The sequence below is a fragment of the Dermacentor variabilis genome, chromosome 7 (assembly GCF_050947875.1).
Source record: "Dermacentor variabilis isolate Ectoservices chromosome 7, ASM5094787v1, whole genome shotgun sequence".
Taxonomy (NCBI): Eukaryota; Metazoa; Arthropoda; class Arachnida; order Ixodida; family Ixodidae; genus Dermacentor; species Dermacentor variabilis.
Window position 1 is genome coordinate 162960576 of NC_134574.1, and position 22830 is coordinate 162983405.

At 43.1% G+C, this 22830-nt stretch overlaps 1 protein-coding gene across 1 annotated transcript; it reads right to left on the bottom strand.

Moving 5' to 3' along the window:
• Positions 1-1942: 1942 nt before the first annotated feature.
• Positions 1943-22076, bottom strand: LOC142588380 (2-oxoisovalerate dehydrogenase subunit alpha, mitochondrial-like). Its single transcript, XM_075700015.1, has 9 exons — positions 21821-22076; positions 20714-20893; positions 19389-19584; positions 17471-17632; positions 16489-16633; positions 14078-14139; positions 10683-10824; positions 6225-6396; positions 1943-5505 (listed from the first exon to the last, which is right to left on the bottom strand). The coding sequence occupies exons 1-9, from the start codon at positions 21902-21904 to the stop codon at positions 5326-5328; spliced, it is 1323 nt and encodes a 440-aa protein (XP_075556130.1). The 5' UTR covers positions 21905-22076; the 3' UTR covers positions 1943-5325.
• Positions 22077-22830: the final 754 nt, after the last annotated feature.

Sequence of the window (22830 nt, forward strand, 5' to 3'; positions counted from 1 at the left end):
GTAGTAAACTAAGTGCATTCTTTGCCCCCACTGATAATAACTGCGGTCCCTGTATAACAATAATTAATAAAGTTTTTCATCCATCCATCCATCCATCCATCCTGTATAATAACAATCAAATTTTTACTATAGGGCCCACGAACAGCTACGGTGCCCTCTTACTGGTACGCGCACTTTTAAAAAGTCATGCAGTTCCGTCCGAAAGGCGAAGCATTGATTGCGATAGCTAATTGTTAGGCAGCTATACAAAGTAAGGTTAGTCGTTTTATCAGCTGCATGAACTGTTGTAAACATTGGCTTAATAACTAAATGAACAAGCACGTTATCACGCGGACACAGGCAAACACATCTCCGTCGACGACCGCGAACGCTTGCTGTCAGAACGCTGGAGTGAGGAAGCGTGGCAGCAGCGGCGAGCGAATTCCCCTTCGTGCTGCTGCCTCTCGTTTCAACGCGAACCAGGCGCGCGGGGACAGCGCACACGAAGCCATCGGCTATCTCAGGTCCGCTAGCCTTCGAACCCTATCGAGCCCACCGCAAGACTGCCTCCAGGATAGGACGCGCGCGGCCGCGCTCTGCTGCTGCAACAGGAGGAGGAGGAGGAGGCGCACACTGACCTGCGCCCCTTCCCCCCACCACCCTTGCGCGCGCGAGAGAGAGAGGACGGCGCGCACCGCCGCATCAAACCATCATTCTTCACGGCTCACACCCGCAAGCTTTCGCTCGCACCTATCCACCTATCCAATATCGCACGCGGCTTCGATGTTATCGCACTTCGACTTTATACTGAACATCACGGCGACGGCGGTGTGTGTGTGTTGCGGGGACCCTCGACTCTGCTGCGCCCATTTATGATGTTTTCCCCGCATGGCTCTCGCATCTCCTGTAATCCGGCTTTCCCGCCGATGGCGGTCGCGATGGTTGCAGAATAGTACGAAAGACGGCGCAAGTGTGGCGCTGTTGACGCCACCTAAAGGCGGGGTTACTCGGGCGCAAACGGGAGTGACCTCTTGCGACCGCCTCCTCTTCGACTTGTGGTCGGCGGCGTCTGCAGTATCTCGCACGCCGGTCGGCACACTTCGCGGGACTGTCCCGCGAAAGACTTCGGAGCGGGCCACCGAGATGGACCAACGCGATCGTTCGAAAGCACCATTGCTTGCTAGTGTCCAGCATGAAGACAAACGCATTTGCTCAATAACCTGTCACGGTGAGTCAGTCTTCTTCAATTCACCAACGCCATCGGCATGTTCTATTGGTAGTAATTCGGCTGGCTAGATTTGTCTATAAGAGGCGCAATAAATGCCACTTCGATTGTTTGCTCTGTGTAGTTACTCCTTTCTCCCAAAGCATGTTTGAGGCCCCCCATTTATACATAGACAGACTGATAGGATACACATCTCATCATTTTACAATAATTAAAATTACCTTTTTTGTTATTTTTCTGTGATCATGCCAAAATGCCAAAAGATGATTTCTAAACAAAGCAGAAAGAAAGTAAGGGCCTAAAGAGGAAGTGGGAGGAAATCATAAGCAGGGCAAGGATTTTCTAGACATCCCTTGATATGGCTATGATATGTCATCAATAGATGAATGACCACAAGTGTATGTACAGTCAGCCGCAAAAGTTTGCAGGATCTGCAATGGGTGGCAGGGTGACGCAAAGCTGCCTTGCTGCGCTGTCTACCGTCACACAGCGTGGCAGGTGCACTTTGCGCAGCCTCGACACGATGCTGTGTGATGGTAGACGATGCAGCAATGAAGTTTTGCATCGCTCTACCACCCATTGCAGATCCCGCAAACTTTGTGGCTGACTGTACAAGTACAGATTTGCACCGAGTAGCATGTGTTTAGAGACAGCTAGCACCTATTTGTTTTCTTCACAGATCTTGCAGAGAGGTTTTTTTCTTTTTTATCTCTGTACAATAACACATGACAAGTAACGTTGAAGTAAAAATGCAACCTGGGCTCACAACAGTTTATTCAGCAAATTGCTGACTTTGAAATGGACACAGACTCTGTCGACGTAACAAACACAATATGCACCACTATTCCGATGTCTAATCTAAACTGTCGTACAACACATACAGAATTGTGTACTACACATTAACGAGTCATCAAGCATGACTGCTTCATGTAATTTACTCATGTTTCTACTTTCATAATAGAGCCTACCATATCCAGTATTTAGCACACCAATAAACTACATGCCAAGTACACTAAGCATGCTTAACACAACAAAATCCCTTAGTTAAAAATAAGCTGATCCAAGCAATTGCTAAACTGACAGTAAAAGCTGTCACGAGTAGAAAAATATCAAGTCTCCACACGAAATGGCTTCACATATTTTGAAATCTGCAGTGCAGCTTTTAGAAACATACATCAATTCAAGCAAGGTGGCCAATCTCTCAGCATCTCATCAATGCACAGCTTGCTGTGTTGTAATATAGCTGACGTTAAACCATTCTATTCTAAGACAAACAAAAAAAAGAACATCACAACATTTCTGACCTTGCCTTAGACTATCACAACCATTTGAAGGCTATGCGGATCAAGCCTAAGGCAATGACAAGAGATCAATGTCCCCAAAGGTCAAAGTACACACGTGCTTTAATTTCAAAACACTGGCTTAATAATCACTAAAAAAGTACCGTTGAACATTAACGTAACAGACACATATATCGCGAGTTATTGGATATAATGAAGTAAATATAAAATTCGGTTGCCCGGGCTTTAGTTTAGTGAGTATTCAACTGCCACAACGAAACTGAAAATGCAAGATTCCAAACAATTAATAGTATTGGTTACAGCGAATCACATTCTACAACTTAAAGTGCATATTCTGGTAGCAAAAAAATGTCATGTACTCAGCAAGAGCAACTTGAAATGGCACATTATAGATGCTTGGACACATTTTGGCCAGCGGCTTGGTGCGCCTGTCAAAATTCAAGCAATGTCTTCAAAATTGTCAGGAGACCCTCAATAACCTGTTGGAGGCATCAGTCTTGCGTTTCATTCACACAGACCTAATCACAATTTGTTTTTTTCTTTTCTCACAGATAACAAATATTGGATATAACAAACATATCTTCAAGTCAAATGTGACTTTGTTATAATGAATATCGACTGTAGTTACATTACCTGCCTCCAAGCAGTCCATTTGTAGTTAACTGTACTGCAAGAAAAGTACTTTGTTTTGCCCAGTACCAACTGTAGGCATGTGCTGCTATTATAAGATATTGACTATAAAAATTTTACTATCGATTACATTCTTCTACATAGTAAATATCTCAGCTATATAGCTATAAGATAAATTGGATATCTGACAACTAAGTATTACAAGGTGCTAACTGGCTCACACGGAATGTTACACCAATGAAGAAATTTTCGGAACTATGGTGTCTATCTCATGACATTTACATACAATGAGAGCTCAAAGATCCTACACTTTTGATATGTTATCTCATGCTTCAGCTCATGTACGAATGCACAATCTACAATGTGATCTATATAAGGAAACTCCATGCACTGTTATTGTAAGATATTGACTATAAAAAATTTTACTATTGATTACATTCTACTCATAGTAAAGATCTCAGCTATATAACTATAATATAAATTGGATAATGTCTGACAAAGAAGTATTACAAGGTGCTAATTGGCTCGCACAGGAGCTGCTACAACAATAAAGAAATTTCTGGAAGGAAGGAAGGAAGGAAAAAGTAGAGAAGGAAAGGCAGGGAGGAAATTTCTGGAAAATGACTACAGTGGCTAGCACATGACTTTCACATACAATGAGAGCTCAAAAATTCCACGATTCTAAAATGTTATCTCATGCTCCAGCCGATGTATCTATGCACAGTCTACAATGTGATCTGTACAATGAAACTCCGCAAAGTATTTAAAACCTGTCATGCCCACTGTTACACAGAGATGCTCAACTATAACTCCTGCAAAAGTGATTACTTGTGACTAACTCTAGAGTATGTGTCCAAAGTGTGTCAAGAGAAATAACTTGGAACATGATGCATTAAATCACATTCTTGTGCCTTATTGTATAGCACTGCTTTTTGTTAGAAGTCACCCCACAGGTCTGACCAGCCCAGTTAAAGAGCACATAACTTAAATGCAATTAGTCAAAGTAACCTACCTGCTTTTATGACTGTTATCTTAAGGCTTAATTAAATTAGCAACCACTTACCAAACAGTACTAAACCAATTAAATGCTAATTTATAACATTCTACCTGTTATGACCGTGTTTTTTTCAGCTTTTCAATGCTATCAAACTATCTGAATAAGTTGACCGCAAAATGATGTCCCATGACAACAGATGTACCAAAGTGCGAGTTATGATTACAGCTAAATCTTGCCCAAACTTGCCCTTTCAATTAACTTATCTTCTATCAGTAACTTACACACCAACAAGCTTCTCCTTTTTAACATCCTCAGCAAATTTGACACCATTCTCAAAAATAAAATGCCTTTCAAATCATCACACATATAATCGTAAGACAACCAGTCGAAAATAGTAATTAATGTTCTATCAAGAAACAAAACCTTGCCAGGCATTCATCTACTGAATTGAGTTCAATGATTTTTGCAGAACACATCAGCACCCTCGACTTCTCTACTAGGAACAAAGCTGAACAACAAAGCTCGTCTCCATGTTTTTCACCCTGCTGAATTGGGCCTAAAACAAAGGCAAAACATAATGTTAGCACTGTGTACATGATGCATCCACATCCGCACCCAGGTCGACATACAGCTGCTTCACGACTGCAACATGTGATGGCACCTTTGGTCGCTTTTCAGGACAGTTTGGTAAAGCAAGCAAAGACTCCGAGCTCAGCAAGATGTATCGACATGTTCGCAGTGCCAATGGCAATCAGAACAGTTATGCGTGTTCAACTGGGTTTGAACACCAACACACCTCTGCTTTGTGGATACAGCTCACAGTGGCATTAGTGTTTTCACATTGGTTAAAATGTTACACCATTCTATCAAAATAATATGTTCCATAATGGCAAAAGCATTTTAGGATCATTGTATAAAAATTCTGTGTTCTCAGTGCCAACGGTAAACACCTAGAAGAGCTACATGCGTGCGACTGGGTTTCAACACATTGACATACCTCTGCTTTATGGGTACAGCTCACAGTCATATTAGTGTATCTACATTGGAAAAACCTTTTATGACCATTCTATAAAATAAAATTGGCGGTGACTTTTCAAGCTCGACAAAAATAGTATCTTCAGCCCTCGTGTATTCAACACCCTTAACTGTCCACAGTAACGGCATGCAATGATATCATATGTATGTGCCTAGTCCTAGCTCTTTTCTTTGGCATGCAGGTCAATGGGGTACCCCTCCTTGTAGTTCTGCACATGATTCAACATGTACGTCATCTGCTCCTTGAGATGCGGGGGCATGTCCTTGTAAACGTCGGTGAAGAGATCACTGACCGGAGGCTTGGGAACTTTTTCGACTTCTTTGATGGTTTGTAAGACCTGTGAGAGGACAGTCAGGGAAAAATGATGATGATAAGAACGTTGATACAAGTCATAGGCAGAATCTCACTGGCTGGTAGGCAATGCATGCAGATATTAGGAAACCCTACAATTTATTTCTAAGCTGCTTACTGAATATCCATTTTTCAAGAATTAGTGAAATACCCCCGTACTCAGCGCGTACTTGTTTGTGTGTGATGCATGTAGACCAATATACCACAGACCTAAATTTATAACGATGCTTAGAACCTTGGATAGAATGACACCATTTTAGCATTGACAGCGACCAAGGTACCACATTGCGGCTGCTGATGCATTCGTGTCCCAAATATTTCTATATCCCACTATAAATTTCTGCAACCCTTTCCCAATCATCCTCTCTGTGCAATTTAGCAAGGGCAGCTTAGTGCATGCGCTCTTTATTTTTTTTGGTAGCTGGCTGCCTATATAATGGCAACTTGTGTTGCAATAAACTGTAGTTGAAGCTTAGCGTCTTGTGTTCGTCCCTTCCTTCTCTTGTCTTCATATTTTTGTTCGTGACCTAGCTACAAGTTAGAAAAACAAATTTTCTTCTGAACTAAACAGAGGATCAGAGTGGGGATGGGACCAATGGAAGACTCATTCTACACAAAGTGTTGCAGAGATCTGCTGCTATGTATGCTTTGTACATTGCACCGGCTGGTTGAGCCAGCACAGCCTGAGTGAGAATGCTCGAGTACCTCCTTCTTGAAGGCTGCCTTGATGTCCTTGTCCTGCTGTTCGCTCCAGTATCCACGGTCAAGGAGGAAATGACGAAGTCGCATGATTGGATGGGCGTGCTCATCCCACGTCCGCACTTCGTCCACTGACCGATAAGCCGTGCTGTCGTCCGATGTGCTATGGTGGCCGATTCTGCGTGCAGATGCATACAGTGCCTCGTCGTCACCATCAGCCTAAAAGAGTTCACTACAGGACGAAAGGTTCAGCAAAAGATCTCAAGTTGCTGCTGTCCTGTGTCAACCAGACACCCACCTTAGAACTGCCAAATTTCCTCATCTCATTAGTTTAGTTTCCTGCAGCTAAAATGACAGAAATCTCTGTCACTATCCCACGAGCATTCCACTGCTGTGCTAGTATTCTCACGGAATGAAATGAGTCAATTTAGGCCTAAGTATGCATACTTCTGCTTCCGGCATCTCTAGTTCATGTTACATTGGCGTAGTTTTGGCTCTTATGCTTACATCAGAGTTCGTGCCACCATTAGCAACCAGATGCATAGTGGTGTGACATCACATTCTCGAGTAATTTCATTTACTGGGTGTTCTACTCTATCGTTTCTCTGATAAGTTTCATTCCATGAGTATAAGGTACTTCATGAAGACATATCTGCAGGCGTATCAGTTGAAAGATCACTTATACCTCAAGCAGTGCTGGCAGTTATACCCACTCCTCCAAATGCTTAAGGACAGTGCTCAGGAGATAATATACTGTATTTTCTTTCCTGGTAGTTCATTATTAAATGTGGTGAGCATCAGGAAATGCATGCTAACCAGTTAATCATTATCATTAAATAAATTGTGGCATTTGACGTCCCAAAACTGCACAGCAGGTTATGAGGAACATCATAGGAAGGCTCCGGAATAATTTCGTCCACGTGAGGTTCTTTATCATGCACCTAAATCTATAAGTAAATGAGTGCTTTCACTTTGAAGTCTCACCAAAATATGGCTGCCACCACTACAGCCACCAAGCTGTGCCAGTGGCTACGGTTCAATTATTAGCTGATTAAGCCACTAAGATTTGCAAATTAACTTACTGATTAGCTACTCCAATGTAATTTTTTCAATTATGGAAGTGAAGCCGGTCAGCCCTCCATGCACATTCATTTATTTATTAGGAATCCCAAGACCGGCATCAATTTCAAAATACTGGTCCTCAATTTCTGTCACAAAATAATCTGGTGTTCCACTTAATAGTTGTCCCACAACACAGAAGAAAGGCTTCGCAGGCAAATGTAGAAGAGAACACCCAAGTGATATTTTCTGCAAGTTTGGAACAGCATATCGCAAGACTGCTACTTGTCTCAACGCTTGCCATCAAGTGGACATGCCTTTTTTACTGGCTAGCTTCAATTCTGCAGTTGGAGCATGTGACCTAAAGTAATTAACTAGGGGGTGAACTAGGGTGAACCTTGTCTAATCATTAAGTTAATAATAATCACACATTTATTAATGTCTGTCATCACTTATTCACACATTGCCGAACAAAAAGCATGATCATCTCCCCTGCTCTCCTTTTAATTATGATGACTTTTCCTTTTAGCCAGTTAGCGTGTGTGAAAAGACAAAAATGAAAGACTGTAGCACTTGTTTCTTTGTTTTCTTTTTTTTTGTTCTTGCATAATGTAAGAATGTCGTTGTATCTTCTTTTGCTGTTGTCATTTTGTGACTGCATATCATCACACATAAATGTGCTTTTCTTCTAAATAAATTGTAAGTAGCATTGCATGCACCTTGTCTCTGCATGTCATATGAGTTTGTGCTATTCCACTCTGATTTTTCACCGTTTTCTTTTTTTCTTTTATGCTAAATCTAAAATGTCAGAAGGCTAGATGTACACATGCACAGAAGCATAATGAAGTTTGTACGGTCAAACTACATTATAGCAAAGTCGCAAATGTCTTCACATTTCACAAAAATGTCTTCACTATACGCCATGCGCAGCGCCTATAGAGACACCACTGAAAGCTGCGTAGCGGCGGCCATTGTAGCCGCAGGTGGGCCTTGTGCCAGAGACACCTGCTTCCACTGCAGGCATCACTGAAGTGTGTGTGTGCCATTTCCCACAAGCGCACATCCCAGATAGTTATTTCTGTGGTGTCAGTGTGCGCGAGGAAATCACACTGTAAAACAGTGGACATGTGTCGAACTCCATGGCTGCCTGGGACAACATTGTCTCCTTGCGAGCCAAGTGTTTGTCGCAGGTGGATGGATGGATGGAAAAACTTTATTGACAGTCCTAAGATACGCGATTATCGCGCAGCAAGCTACTCCCATGTGGGGACAGGCAGGCTGAGCCTGGCCGCCGCATCGTGGGCTTTCTGGACTGCCCAGATTTGGTCCCCGTAGTCGGGGCTTTGCAGTGAAGTATGCCATTTTGACTAGTCTGTTTGATATGTGCCTTGTAACAAGGGGCACCACCAGAGCATATGTTCTATGTTGGCTGAATCGCCGCACTGACGGCAGGTAATGCTAGTACATATGTGTCTGGATAGATCGAGTGTAATAAAAATCGGTTGGGGTATATCCCCGTCTGCCGCAGATAAGCAGCAACAGGCTTGCCTACGAAGTGGAGCTCATCACCAGTATGGCGCTTTCATTATAATGCCCCTTCCCCGAATAGCTTCATTTGTTGGCTCGTGAACCAAAGTTCTTTATCTACACACTTCCTTCATTTACATACCGTGTTTTTTTATAGTAGGTTGAGGGAGCACCGTCGCACTTGCAAATGGTTTGTACAGGTTCAGCCACGTGAGAAGCCAGCAACGGTAAAGCTTGCAAACCAGCACTATGAGCTCGAGAAAAATAGCACATATAGGAGTCCGGCAATAATTAAGTGTTGATTGTTTTTATGCTTGCGTCTTACTACTGTCTGCATAGCATGGATTTTACATGTTCCATCATTAAACAAGCAAAGCGTGTCGATTTTACAGGAGCACGCAAGTGAGATATCAGAAGACGCTATAGCTGAAAATTTGCCTCCTTGGTCAGTGAAGAGCATAGTGCTTTTACATGTTATATTATTTTTTAATGTCACCACCATTTTTACTAGTATCACCATCACACCCAAATGCAGAATTAAACCGCATGTTGTATCGCCTGTTGTAGTGCCCCAAGTCTGAATAGACAATGCAGCGCTTTTTTCAGCGCAATGCAGCGTTTCCCACTATCATGAAGTGATATTACGAGGCATTCAAAACGAGGTTGAAAGCCCTGTCACAAGCGTTTAATGCTCACAGACACCAGGTTTTACACTCAACATGCAGACAGCTGAGGCGAGCGTACACCAAACGTTCTGTGCCGCTAGTCGCGTTTCAGTGCCATCGATAGGTAGAGCAACAGCCGATTCTGTGCAATTCCGGAGTGATTGTGTGACACTTTTATGAAGGAGCCATCACCTGCTTTTGAATACGGAGCACTTTGTTCAAGGCGTCTAAACAAAATGAGCGCTTCAAAGCTTCGCTCCGCATTCTCTGGCTTAGCTTTTCCCATCATTTTTTTTTTCTTCGCATTTCATCAGTAACAACAACCTAATGTTTATTGTATCTTCTGAACTGTAGAGGAGGCGACCAAGTTTAAACGACCCACCGTGGTTACTTAGTGGCTATGGTGTTGGGCTGCTAAGCACGAGGTCGCAGGATCGAGTCCTGGCCACGGCGGTCGCGTTTTGATGGGGGCAAAACGCGAAAACACGGGTGTACTCACATTTCGGTGCACGTTATATAATCCTAGGTGGCCAAAATTTCCGGAGTCGCCTCCTACGGCGTGCCTCATGATTAGATCGTGGTTTTGGCACATAAAACCCCATAATCTAATAATCGAAGTTTAAATGTGCAAGCGTTCACTAGAGGTGCAGCAACATCAAGCAGAAAATAAAAACACAGTAACTGCTCTAAAACTGCAGTAAACAAAGCGCAATTGCTTATCTTCTCTGTGGAACAGCCACGATCCACCGCCATCATCACTCTCGCTCGTGAAGCAGCACCGGAAACTAAATGTGTGGCTGGCGAGTTTTTGTATGTGTTAAAGCACCCAACTATGCAACAGTTGTTCCAAGACATCATTAAAGGCTTACAGAAGTGTTAAATCACGATGAAGAATGCAAACATGACAGCACGCGCATGGGCACTGATGGGAACAGTGCTCGCCCAAGCCCACCTACGCTTCGCAGCCTTAGTGTTGCTGGCATTTTGTGCGTGGCGTATATCTTATATTCGATGAAAGCACACATTCGTTTCATCCTGATATAGGTGAGAAAATAGTTATATTTACTTCGCTATATCCGATAATTTGTTATATGAGAGAATTCGTTCTATACATGTTTTTTACATTGAGGTTCAGCTGCACTCGTTTTCTCCGTTCACCCACACACTATGAAGCATCAGTGCACAAAAGAACTTAACCGAAGGCCAGACTTACCTGTACGTCATAGCTTCAATGAGGACAGGCTTCTGGTGTTCCATCACAAAGCGGCGGGCCTCCTTTACTGCCATGTACATGCCAAGGATGTCCTGGCCATCAACACGAATCGTTGTCAGCCCATATGACGGACCTCGCGCAGCTGCAATTTTTTCATTATTACAGAATGAGAAGTCGACAGTCCTTGCAAACAGACATTCTCCCCAATGAAGGTTTACTGAACGTCATACTTATACAGTCAAACCTAGTTATAAGTCACACCTGACACAAAAATACCTTAACCCATTGGCTACCAAAGCTGGTGATTCAGCTGGCTGGAGGTATGGTTGGTTTAAACATATATATATAGATGGTGTGACAGGCAATATGTGTTATATATAAAAAAATATGTTGTCTATAGATGGCCCGAGTACTTCCCCATAAGAGCAGAGGTTACATTTTTTTATATCTTTAGTTTGGTATTCAGCCAATGTTTGTGTAGTGCCAATAGGCAGCAAAAATAACTGGTACGAAGGGCGTGGCTGTGCTGACAGTGACAAAGAAACCAAGCAGTATAGAAAAACATAAATGTGGGTAGCTCAGCAGCCTACAATGTTATAGTGGTCAGTTTTGGTATAACGGTTTAGCTGTTTACGCGGATGCACATGAAGCGGCTACAGCCACACTATGAACATGTTTCAATTAGAATTTTAGAAGAGCACTCCGCATGAGAAAATGGTGACCAATGTCAAATACAGTGGCACCAGCTGATCTCAATATTCCCGACAAAACATACCTAATACTATGTCCTCAAAGAGAGAGAGCACAAAGCAAAAGCTAATTTTCATTTTAAGGTGAAAGCCTTAAGTGCCTCATGGGTTGAAAAATCCATCGTCTGCTATTGTTGAAGAATTGACCATCCAGCATTATGGCACCAAAATTCAATGGCGCCAAAATGATAGTGCCACCATTGACGGTCAAACTCATTCCCTCTGGTGCTAATTAAGGCACAGTTAATTATGACACCATTAATTAAGTTTGAGGTAATTCAGGCACTAGAACTCACAACCTCTGGTTGGAGATAAGTAATAGGAAGCAACGCATTCGAATGTCAAGTAATTTAAATTAATGTATTGTGAGCACACAGGCTTTTGCCTTCATCTTCTTTAACATATGCTAAAGTGACTGTCAGCCGTCTTTTGCTTTTTTGTCAAAGATGAGCAAGTAACAAGGCTGAATTCAGATAGAAGCAGGAGGTCTAGGTGCCATCATGTTGTTATGCTAGCTAGGCAAGCCACACAAAGCCCGCAGTGCTAAATCTAAACTTTAGCGTGCATATGTAGCTCACAGAGCTCGTAATAGCATTCTGTGCATGCATATTTGGAAACCGCTAATTTATTGCATGCACAAGGCCTTTGCATCCAGTGCTGCGCTATTGAAGAAAAGATCTAAATAAGAAACATGGTAGTGTGTTCTGCTCCAGAGTTCTGACTGTATTCTACTCCAGAGCACAGAGTACCTTTATGACATGAAAAATTGTGCAGAAATCATCGAAAATGATCGTCATGTAAGCGTATAGCCTGACACAAACATTCTCACTCGGGGCCATGCTATGCAGCATACTGAATATGTTCTTGCTCTACACAGCACCTTTTTTGCTTTTTCACCTCTTCATGGATGAGGACATGTTTACAAAGTGGCTGGGATGGGGCATTTTAAAGAACTTGTTAGAAAAAATTTTAGAACTTTATACACCTTGCCTTGTTTTCACATATATATATTGTGAGCGCTCTTAGCTCTTTTTGCCTGTGTGTAATCATCATAATTTTCATCATCAGATTTTTTGGGCAGGTGCTATCTGCAGCCTCGTTTAATAAAAGTGTTCAGCCTGGTTCCATCCTTCTAAGGGATGGAGGTTCTCCACTTAGCGTGGCGTCTCTTATGGAAGAGTTTCTTTCACTAGGCGACTACTGCCATCGTGTCACCCGTGCCAGCGCAGACGCCACCCAGGCAAATAAAATATTTTGCCATGACGAGAAATATGCGTGGTATTGTTCCGTCCAGGCAACACAATTCTTCCATGGACTCTCATTCGAACCCATGGCCTCTGTGAGAAGTTTCTACATTGCTACATCGGCCCGTACGTCATCATAGAACAAACGTCTGCTGTGTATTAATACACTGCCCTGGCCCATTTTGTGCATGACCGCTGTCGCCTCAACACTGAGACTGTCCATGTGTCCCGCCTCAAGTTGTTGACTCATCGCTCGCTTAACCTTCGACTTGTGGCAAAGTTGGCGGCTCCAAGAGTGCAAGGAGTGCAAGCGCTTTTAGCACACCTCATTGTTTTCATCTATGTATAATCATCATCTTCCCAGAGCTGCTGCTTCTTGGCGGATGCTATCTGCGGCCTCACCTAATAAAAGCGTTCAGTCTGGTTCAGTCCTCTTAATATACATATACAGTGATAAAGGGCCGGCGATGCAAATCGCAAAGCTTACAGCAAGGCAAATGATGAAGCTTCTAGCAAGCTATTTGCTTTATAGAAGGAATCATGCGCTTGAAGGCATATATTTTTGTAGCAGTGAGGATATTTAGTAGGTAGCGTTTGTTGTTTCATTGCCTAATTCTGTATACTCAAAAAAAATGTTCACACCCTTTGCGACATATCTTGCCCCCAAACAATAATCGTCACCTCTCTTGCTTATGTTTCTTTTCTTGTAGACTCGGCGCTCTGTACACTTCCCTATCAAGACATTATGTCACACTGATAATGCGCATGATCACGATAGTGATTTGTGACCTGGAAGTATCAGGTGCGCAGCATTAAAGAAAGGAAAGGTAGGCAAGAAGATGATGATTATTGTTCCAGGACAAGATAAGCACCAAAGGGCACAAACTATTTTTAGAGTGCAGAGAACAGAGCCAGTCACCAGTACATGGCTATATATAAGCCAATTCGTTATTTGCATATTAACGCGAGAGCGTTAAGAGCTGTGTGTCACAGAAAGTTTGGCGGCGGTGTCTAGCATTGGACGTTGTTTCAGTAAAAAAGATTTTCGAACCACCCATAACTAGGCCCTCCATGTGACGCAAGGAAGTTACTGAATCAATTGAATTTCTCAAGCTAAAATATGTAGAAAAATAATAAAAGTATGACTTACACATAGCCTACAGACATGATAGTGCTGGATTGTAATTTGAATATACAAGAAAACGCAATTCTATTATGCAAAAATGCAAACAAACCTCTTTTGCAGCAATTCTACCATTCATAGACTGGCTACGGCGTCTGCCACTTGAACACCGGCGTGTGACAATCTATCCGTGCAGAAACACCACCAGCCACCAAGAGACCTAGCACAATAGCCAAAGAAAGCTCATTTGCTTTAAAAAGGTGAATTTGGCAGACATACCAATTCCATCGCAGCTGTACTGTTCGCAAGTAGGCGTTGAGATGGCGTAGCCATTGTTCCGGCTGAAATAAGAAACCAGAGCAACGCTGAAGACATAAAACAGTGGTAATTCAGCATATCCACTTTATTTCTTTTTTTAAATGCTTGTAGCACCTTGTTAAGTTGCGCCAGAAACATGCCTGAAAGGAACATCTCGTTAATGATGTGCGACAAGGGGCCACACATATATGAAAACTGAGCAATGTTTCTGCAAGCACACAGAATTGGGGTCTAAGTTGGCTGATGAAGTATTTTTCGAGGAGAGGATTACGTTATTGACCTCATGTGGGTCAGTAGGTTGAAGGAAGAAAGAAATAGGACTGTTAATAATGTGGTGTCTGACTGTGAATTATATGCATTGCTTTTAGTAAGAGTAAATGTCACTGCTGCAAAGTAACTGTTGAAGCTTTCAGCAATTACAAAAGTAACTTGCTGTTGTGCCATTTACAATGCTGTTTCTATTCAACGTGTTTTAGGCAGTATTTATAACTTTCCATGTAGTCACCATGCGCTTCCTTAATTTTTGTGATAAAATAATATCGCTTCAAAATTCAGTTAGGTTTCCGACTTTTTTTTTATATATGTCCTATACATGTTTTCTAAACTGTAATATTCCTGTAAGATGTAATATTCCTAGATTACAGCAAAGCATTCAATACAGACCCACACGATAAACTAATTACTAAGCTTCGGATGATTGGCACACCAGAATTATTCATTTCCTGGATTTCAGCCTATCTGAACAACCGCAACCAGTACGTTCAAGTGGGAGAACAACTCTCTGGCTGCCTTCCGGTAACTTCTGGCATTACGAAGGGGAGCGTACTTGGCCCTCTACTTTTTTTACTATATATTGATGATATTTTCAATGTCATTAACACCCCAGTTCAGATTCGTCTATTTGCTGATGACTGTGTTTTGTTTAGAGAAGTTACCTGCATTACTGACCAATGTGACCTTAACTCTAACTTAGACAATGTGTTGAAATGGTGTGAGCGATGGGGAATGCTTCTTAATGCAACTAAGTGTGTCTATCTCCCCATAACACGCAAAGAAGTCCCCTTAAACTACACTTACAATTTAGCTGCAGCACCTTTACTGAAAGTAGCCTGCTATAAATATATAGGCTTAACATTAACGAGTGACTTATCATGGAACATGCACAAAAATACCATCTGCTCTGCCGCTTTCCAGAAACTATGTCTTCTGCGCCACAAACTCAAGACTGTTCCGCCTAGTGTTAAACTACTCTCTTACTTTTCCTTAATTAGGCCAAAACTTGAGTATGCTTCCATAGTTTGGGACAATCACACAAAAATTAACATTAAGAACCTAGAAAGAATTCAAAGAAAAGCAGTACTATTTATTTACAGTAAATTTAAGGCTACTGCCTCCCCACTGCATCACTAACCAATAACGGCATTGAACTAGTATTACAAATTCGAAGAAGAAAGAGTTTCTTTCAAACCTAATTAATCATAGGATAGCCTTAGACACCGCAAAATATGTATCCCCCTTGATAAGCAGACCCACTCGACAATACTACCCTCATTCCCTAACACCTATTTTCGCAAGGACTGACACTTTTTGGTACTCTTTTTTTTCCACAAACAATAGATGACTGGAATAAACTAACTGAAGCATACCCCCAGCACCCGTGAGTTGTAAATCATTTGTGTAAATAATCTTGTTATTTCGTGTATTAATTATAGTTGTATTGTAATCAAGCTAAAATTTTTCTTAATCGTCTACCTTACGACCAAACAATTTGTGTGAAAAACGTGTTACACACTTGTTTCATCTTGTTCTTCTGTGTATATCATCTTTGTATTTTGCCCACCCTGCTTGGACTTCTTGTTCGCAGTATCGTATAAATAAATAAATAAATAAATAAATAAATAAATAAAATAATGTTGTGCGGCTTTTGCTTCAGTTTCTTGAACATGCTGTCTTTGTGATTTATCGACCTGAGAATGCCGGCTGTTAGCTAAGGTTTGTTTGCGCCTCATGCAAACCTTAGTAGTATTTGGGGTTTTACGTGCCAAAACCACTTTCTGATTATGAGGCACGCCGTAGTGGAGGACTCCGGAAATTTTGACCACCTGGGGTTCTTTAACGTGCACCTAAATCTAAGCACACGGGTGTTTTCGCATTTCGCCCCCATCGAAATGCGGCCGCCGTGGCCGGGATTCGATCCCGCGACCTCGTGCTCAGCAGCCCAACACCATAGCCACTGAGCAACCACGGCGGGTAATCATGCAAACCTTGGCTAAGAACCTAACTTGGCTTCATAAGAAACTGAAGCTGAATGGTGCATTGTGTACTTCCAATGGGCCAAAAGTTCAGCATGGGAGCAGAAGAATGGAGCTCACCAGATGAAGATGATTGGCGTGCCGAGTACACCCGCAAAGTTGAAGGCACCATGGGCGTCACCCTCGCTGGCAGCACCATCGCCGAAGTAGCAGGCCACACACTGCTTCTTCTGGGCCAGCTTGTAGGCGTACGCGGTGCCCACCGCTGCCATGTGCATGCAGATGATGCAGAAATTCAAGACGGTCACTTGCATATGTCTGCATGTGTGCGTCTGTTCACATTCGCACATACAGAAGGTGCGGCAGCAAACACTATCTATTAAAGACAATATGACAAGGTTAGACAGGTGTCTTTCTTTTCAGCAACACAATTTGTGGCAGTAGACATCAGGAATAGTACTATAATAAAAAAAAATAGATCTGATTATAGGATTTAATGTCCCAAAGAAAGACATGGGATATGAGGGGCGCTATAGTGGAGGATCCCTTGGTTAGTTAGTTAGATCGTAAGTTGGTCAATTATGTAGATTTATGGTGCAAAAGCAACTAAGGCTATGATAGTCTTGCTACAGTGGAGACTCAATTAGTTTGTTAGTTAAACTGTTAGTTGGTTAATTATGTAGAGTTTTATGGCGTAAATCGGAGTCAAGCTATGATACAGTTTTGCCATAGTGGCGGCTCCACTAGTTAGTTAGTTAAATCATTTGTTGGTTAATTGTGCAGTTTTATGGCGCAAAGCAACTCAGGTTATGATGCACCAGCCACAAGGTAAGATCTTATTGTTAAATAAAAGCACATCAATTAACAAAAAATCATTACCTTACAGTTCGATAAAAAGAAAACATCGCCTCAAAAAACCCAAGAACATCGTCGGGAGATACAAAAGTGCATTTTTCTATAAAACCAAACAGGAGTGAAGTGGCATAGTGAGGTGCTATGGATTAATTTCAACCACCTAGGCTCCTCTAATGTGCGCCGGAAGTACAACATTCTGTCAGAAAGTATGCTTTCTTTATGGCATAAGAGAGTCCAGGTGCCTTACCCTGTGGCATCTGTGTTGCAAGTGTCGATGAGACAGTGACAAAGTGATGCTGCGTAGAGCCGTAGTGGATGGGCATCTGGCGGCCCTTGCCATAGTCGTACATTGTAGCGTAGCACTGCTGCATCGTCTGGTTCACCGAAAAGTTTCGCCACAGCAGCACACCTGTGATACAGTTGGCATACTTTATGAAAGAGAGACCCATGAGAATGCTTCCAGAGAGCATTAACGGAGAAAAAAAAAAATTGGCCAAAGGGCAAAGCAGAGAAAGCAATAGCAAGGTGTTCACTCGTTCCTTAGATGTGTGGTGCGACGTAACATGCAAAACAACTGCAGGTGTCCCCACAATGCTTGCATGACGATGAGTGCCGCCAGAGACCATAGAGGAAGTAAACAAAATGCAGAAATTTATCAACATTTGTTAGCACCCAATGAAAGGATTAGATAGTTTCGGCTTGACGTTTTCTGTCCTTTACACTCAGATCAGTGTGTGCACTGTGGTCTGGTATGTGCACACCTGATCAAGAGGAATGCAGGTGCTTGTGTGCGCACAACACTCACGCCAGCAGTGGAGAGCAGAACACTGCCCTATACAGCCAACTGAGCAGAGCAGGATGGCGCGTCTGTTTGGCTAGGTTGCTTTTGCAGCCAGGCAAACCACACATCACTCACGTCTACGAGAACCTTCTAAGCCTCTGCACACAGGCCTCCACTGATACTGTAACATCATGGTGGCAGCGACGGCAAGAACGCGACTTGAATGTCCATATAATTGTTATCACAAGAGAACACCCTCCAGTGATTTAACAATACAGAAGCAATGATGCAGCAGTACAACAATATACAGTAATGCAAGCTGGCTAAAATGAAGTGAAGCTGCCTACCCTACTTAATCTGTACTGTGTGCTCACAGGCACAGTTGGCCACAGAAGTTTACGGGACACAATGAATTTGACAAAAAGCTGGATTCCCTCAAAGCCATTGCACATAGCCTCAAGTTCAAAAGTTTAATCTGTACATAATACCCATTGTGGCCTACATAATGATTCACCATACTTGAACTGTGATGTCTTTGTGGAGCATAAATTCTGTCTTTATTATCATGTCTCGTAAATTTTTGTAGCCTGAACAGGTCTGAACAGACTGAACCACACTTTCTGGCTTCTGCATTTGCAGGTGCACATGGCAGCCACTCCAAAGTCATGACTGGCAGCATAACACTATCCTTGAAAAAGAAAATGAATAATCAATGCATTCTACCAGTGCTAGCATATGGGACAGAAACTCAGAGGTTAACAAAGAAGCTTAAGAAGCAAAGAACCACGCAAAAAGCAATGGAACGAAAAATTACATGCGTTATAATGTTAAGCAGCTCAAGATAGTGGTGTGGATTAGAGAGCAAGCGGGGGTAGCTAACATTTCGGTTGACTATAAGAGGAAGAAATGGAGCTGAGCAGGCCATGTAATGCATAGGGCAGATAACCGGTGGTCTATAAGAGTTTCAGAATGGGTGTCAAGAGAAGGGTAGCACAGCTGAGGACAACAGCAAATAAGCTGGTGTGATGAAATTAAGAAATCTGCAGGCATAAGAGTGTATCAGCTGGCAGAAAACAGGGCTAATCGGATATCCTTGGGACAGTCCCTTGTCCTTTCAGTGGACATAAAATAGGATGATGATGGTGATGACAATTGCAAGATTTGCTCTCTGAAGGTGCACCACAGCGTCTAGCGATATAACACTAAGATCTCAAGATACAACACCATCACACTCGTGTAACACTGCATAATACAACTGCAAGTTGATTTTGTCCTTTTCCCATTCCAGTCTATGCCAGCAGTACACCTGGAAGGGTTTCTAGCTATACACACTTGCCTACAAAATCACTACTGCAGACACGTCCACTGAAGCACTTTGACTCACCGTACTCGCGGTACTGGACAAAGACCAGGTCCTTGTCATCAAGCGCTGCTGCACTTCCTATGAGCACGCCCTCCTCGCCATAGTGGGTCATGTAAAAGGAGATACGGCCCTGTCTCTGCGACTCGTACATGATCTGGTCGATGATGTTCATCTGCACCATCTTGGAGTACATGCGCACCAGCAGGTCCTTGTCCAGCTGCAGATAGGTATGCGAGCAGATGGCAGGAAAGGCTTGTGTAAGCACAAGTGCAATAGCAGGATGACGATAAGTGCTAGATGCATGACCCGGACTCGCTCACACTCCTGCCACACTCAATACGAAGTTAGCGAATGCTCGACGAGGAACTATGGTCTGGCCTGACCTGAGACCAACACCTGCCCATATTAATGGCCTGAGATAGGATACTTTTGGTCTGCTGCATTGGCTAGGCCAAGTATCATGTTTCTTTCATTACGTATTTGCCTGCTTCTCTACATTGAATTATTGCGAAGCTATTAAAGGAAGTTCCACAGCGTTTTTTAGGCAGCAGCAGCACCATGGTTGGTATCCAGTGCCGGGCACAGAACAGTCGGCAATGCATCCCCAAAGAATCCATATGACACGACTGTAAGAATGCGCAGCCGGACACCAGCGTCAGCAGGGTTAGTGCAGCGTACAAAAACATGCGTCAGATATAGCAGAGACTATAGAAGTACTAAGCTTGGATGTAGTGAAACACTTAAAAGGGCTTGAGTATTGCCAGATACTTGTATGGGAATGGAGTGAAGCCTTTTCAAAGTCTTCGGTAGATATTGGGCTGTGGCAAATGAGAGCTCCAGTACTTTGGAAGGCAGTGAGAACTTGCTTACCTAGCTACGCTATGTTTGATGTAAGGGTTGCTTAGATTAAGATACACCTACGAAGGCTTCCTTTTGTTTTGTTTTATTTTTTTTTTAACATCAAGCATGAGTTTTGGCTCACCTTTAGTAAAGAACTTACAGCACTGAAAAATATTTTTTTCTTTAGCATATTGTCCCATACCCAAGCAATAAACAACCATTCAATTCAAAGCTAGGTGCAGCCTGGTCTGTGGACTGGAAGGCAAGCTTGTCTGCCTTCATCCACTTCTTTCCTAAATAATAGCCTCCTACAGCAGCTGTCAAAGTGGCCTGCTACTATTGCTAATACAACGAACAGAAAAGTACAATACAAACATTTTTGTCGTCAGAATAATAGACTGGACGTCACGGAGTTTCAGAGACAACATGATGTAAATGTAGCTCGGAAACAGGCTGGAACAACACGCTTATTGTAGCCCATACAGAAACAGAAGAATAGCAGGCACCTTTGGGTCCTCGACGCCGTCGGCGAGCCTGCCATCCTTGTTCAGGATACTGTACATGGGAATGCCATCATGGGCGTTTGCTGGCACAAACTCCATCTTGCTGGTGGTCGGCATCCGACGAGTCACGGGTGTAGGTGGCTGGAAGCCGCCTGTCTCTGCTTCGGTCACAAATGTCCTCGTCTGCGCGCATACGCACACGAGTCCATCGACCGCTTGGCTATAACATCACAGCACATTCTATTTTACCAACGTTGAGCAATATTGCAACTTGCAAAGCAGCAAAGAACTGGTCTGCTTCGATCGCCAAGCATATCGGCAGATGGTAATTGGCTCTGGAAGCATCAAGATGCATGCTATGATTTTACTAGTTTGAATTTACAGTCACACGACCTCCTTCTTTACAATAACCAAATGTGTAGAAATTTACGTGTCCCTTAGATCTGTTGCTTTCCCACAATAAGAACATTTTAATGAGATAGCGTATAGACAACATCGTGATTCTGCGCGCACAACTTCTATAAAAGAGATACCCCCTTCCCAGCGCAGGTCATCCGCGTATGCTCACTTAATTCCAATTTAAGTCGGTCGACCGCGCCACGACGTCAACATGTGCACAAGCACCGAACACATCACAGAAAGCGTTACATCGAGCAATTTTTCCTGGTGCTCGTGTTGTTTCGAGCGTTCCAATAACAAGAAATTAAATTAGAAAAAAAAAAGATGCGCATTTATTTCTGACGCATAAATAACTTATCGAGAACAACTTATGTTGCGAATCGATTGAAACATATCTGAACTTATTTCTAGAAAACTAAGAACTGTTTGATCCATCCGGAATGCTTAGTTATGCAGAGCATTGACCCAACCTTAACCCGTTGAGCACAACGTGCAAAAGGCGTGCGCGCGCGCGGCATATGTGCGAGACACTTAAAATGGGGAAAACAAGACACAAACAAGCAAGTATGTCTTTTAAACCACTGTACGGTTTCACAGCTATGTTTCACGAGGTGTTATATGCGCGAGGATACATCCGACACCAATTTATTTCAAGGGCGCCGCTGACCGGCTGGGATCGTACGATTCCGCATGTAGATCTAGGACACTCACTTCGGTCGCCGATAGCGTGCGATGTGGCATCTTCGGTCGCAGAAATATGAGCCTCGCGGCTGATACAAAACGTCCGTACATCATGGTGGATCACGGGGATGAGGATACTCGCTTTGTGAGAATACTACACGGCAAGCGTGCTGGTTTCAGCTTTCGCAACAATACGCTAGCACGCCGCCATCGAGGAAGCTGTCTGCTCTTTTTCACTCACGTTACCGTTACAGTGAGCTAGAAGGCTTTCTAGTGGCGGATTGGAGCGCGCTCCCCTTGCTTGCCCCTGTCTCCGCTTGTGGGGATAGTAGCGACGGCGCTGTCATCGCCTACTGTTCCCATTTAGTTTGCTCTGTGGCATGGCCGGCGTGACTTTTTCCGTGTCGTGTGCTTATTTATCCTCGCGAAACGGCTAAAAAAGCAGTCTAAACAATTGTTCCGCACTAGGTTGCACAACTGGATATGCGCGTGTGCAACAAAGTTGTAAATTATCTCTTTTTAAAGCCCCGACAGAAGAGGAACGATGACTTCTTTAGCAGCGTAGCCTCCATCGGAATGACCAAGCCGCTTGACGCCAATTGCGCTGTGCGCGAGTTGCACCTTGAACCGCATTTTATTGCGAGCGACCCCGCGCATACCATAAATGGTGTTGAAGTTCGAATGCCAAGGGGAATGTCAACGCTTGCCCCTAATGCTGTTCCGAAGATTTTGCCCTACCTGCCTGCATATTTGACGCAAAAAACTCCGGCTCCGCAAAGCGGCGTTAATATGCCATTAATTGCCTTCGCTATCACAATCTTGCCAAGAGCGTCATTGGATCAAACGTTCAAGAGGAAGTTGTAAGCTCGCTTTTGAAAGTTGAAGGCCAGACTGCTAGTTCGTACAAGCTGCAGCAGTTACTTCTACTTGCTGCTTAATTGATTAGGAAAATCTTAAAGGCGTCGAAGGTTCGCCTAGCAGTCCTCTGACTCTACGGGATCACCCATACATTATTCGCCATAGTGACCCAAGACTTACTA

Excerpts from the sequence above, each read along its gene's own strand:
- LOC142588380 (XM_075700015.1), bottom strand. The coding sequence starts at position 21,904 with ATGATGTACGGACGTTTTGTATCAGCCGCGAGGCTCATATTTCTGCGA. Across the intron at positions 14,140-16,488 it reads ACGCCAATCATCTTCATCTG|CCGGAACAATGGCTACGCCA; the intron begins GTGAGCTCCATT and ends TTCTTATTTCAG. Across the intron at positions 5,506-6,224 it reads AGGCAGCCTTCAAGAAGGAG|GTCTTACAAACCATCAAAGA; the intron begins GTACTCGAGCAT and ends GTCCTCTCACAG.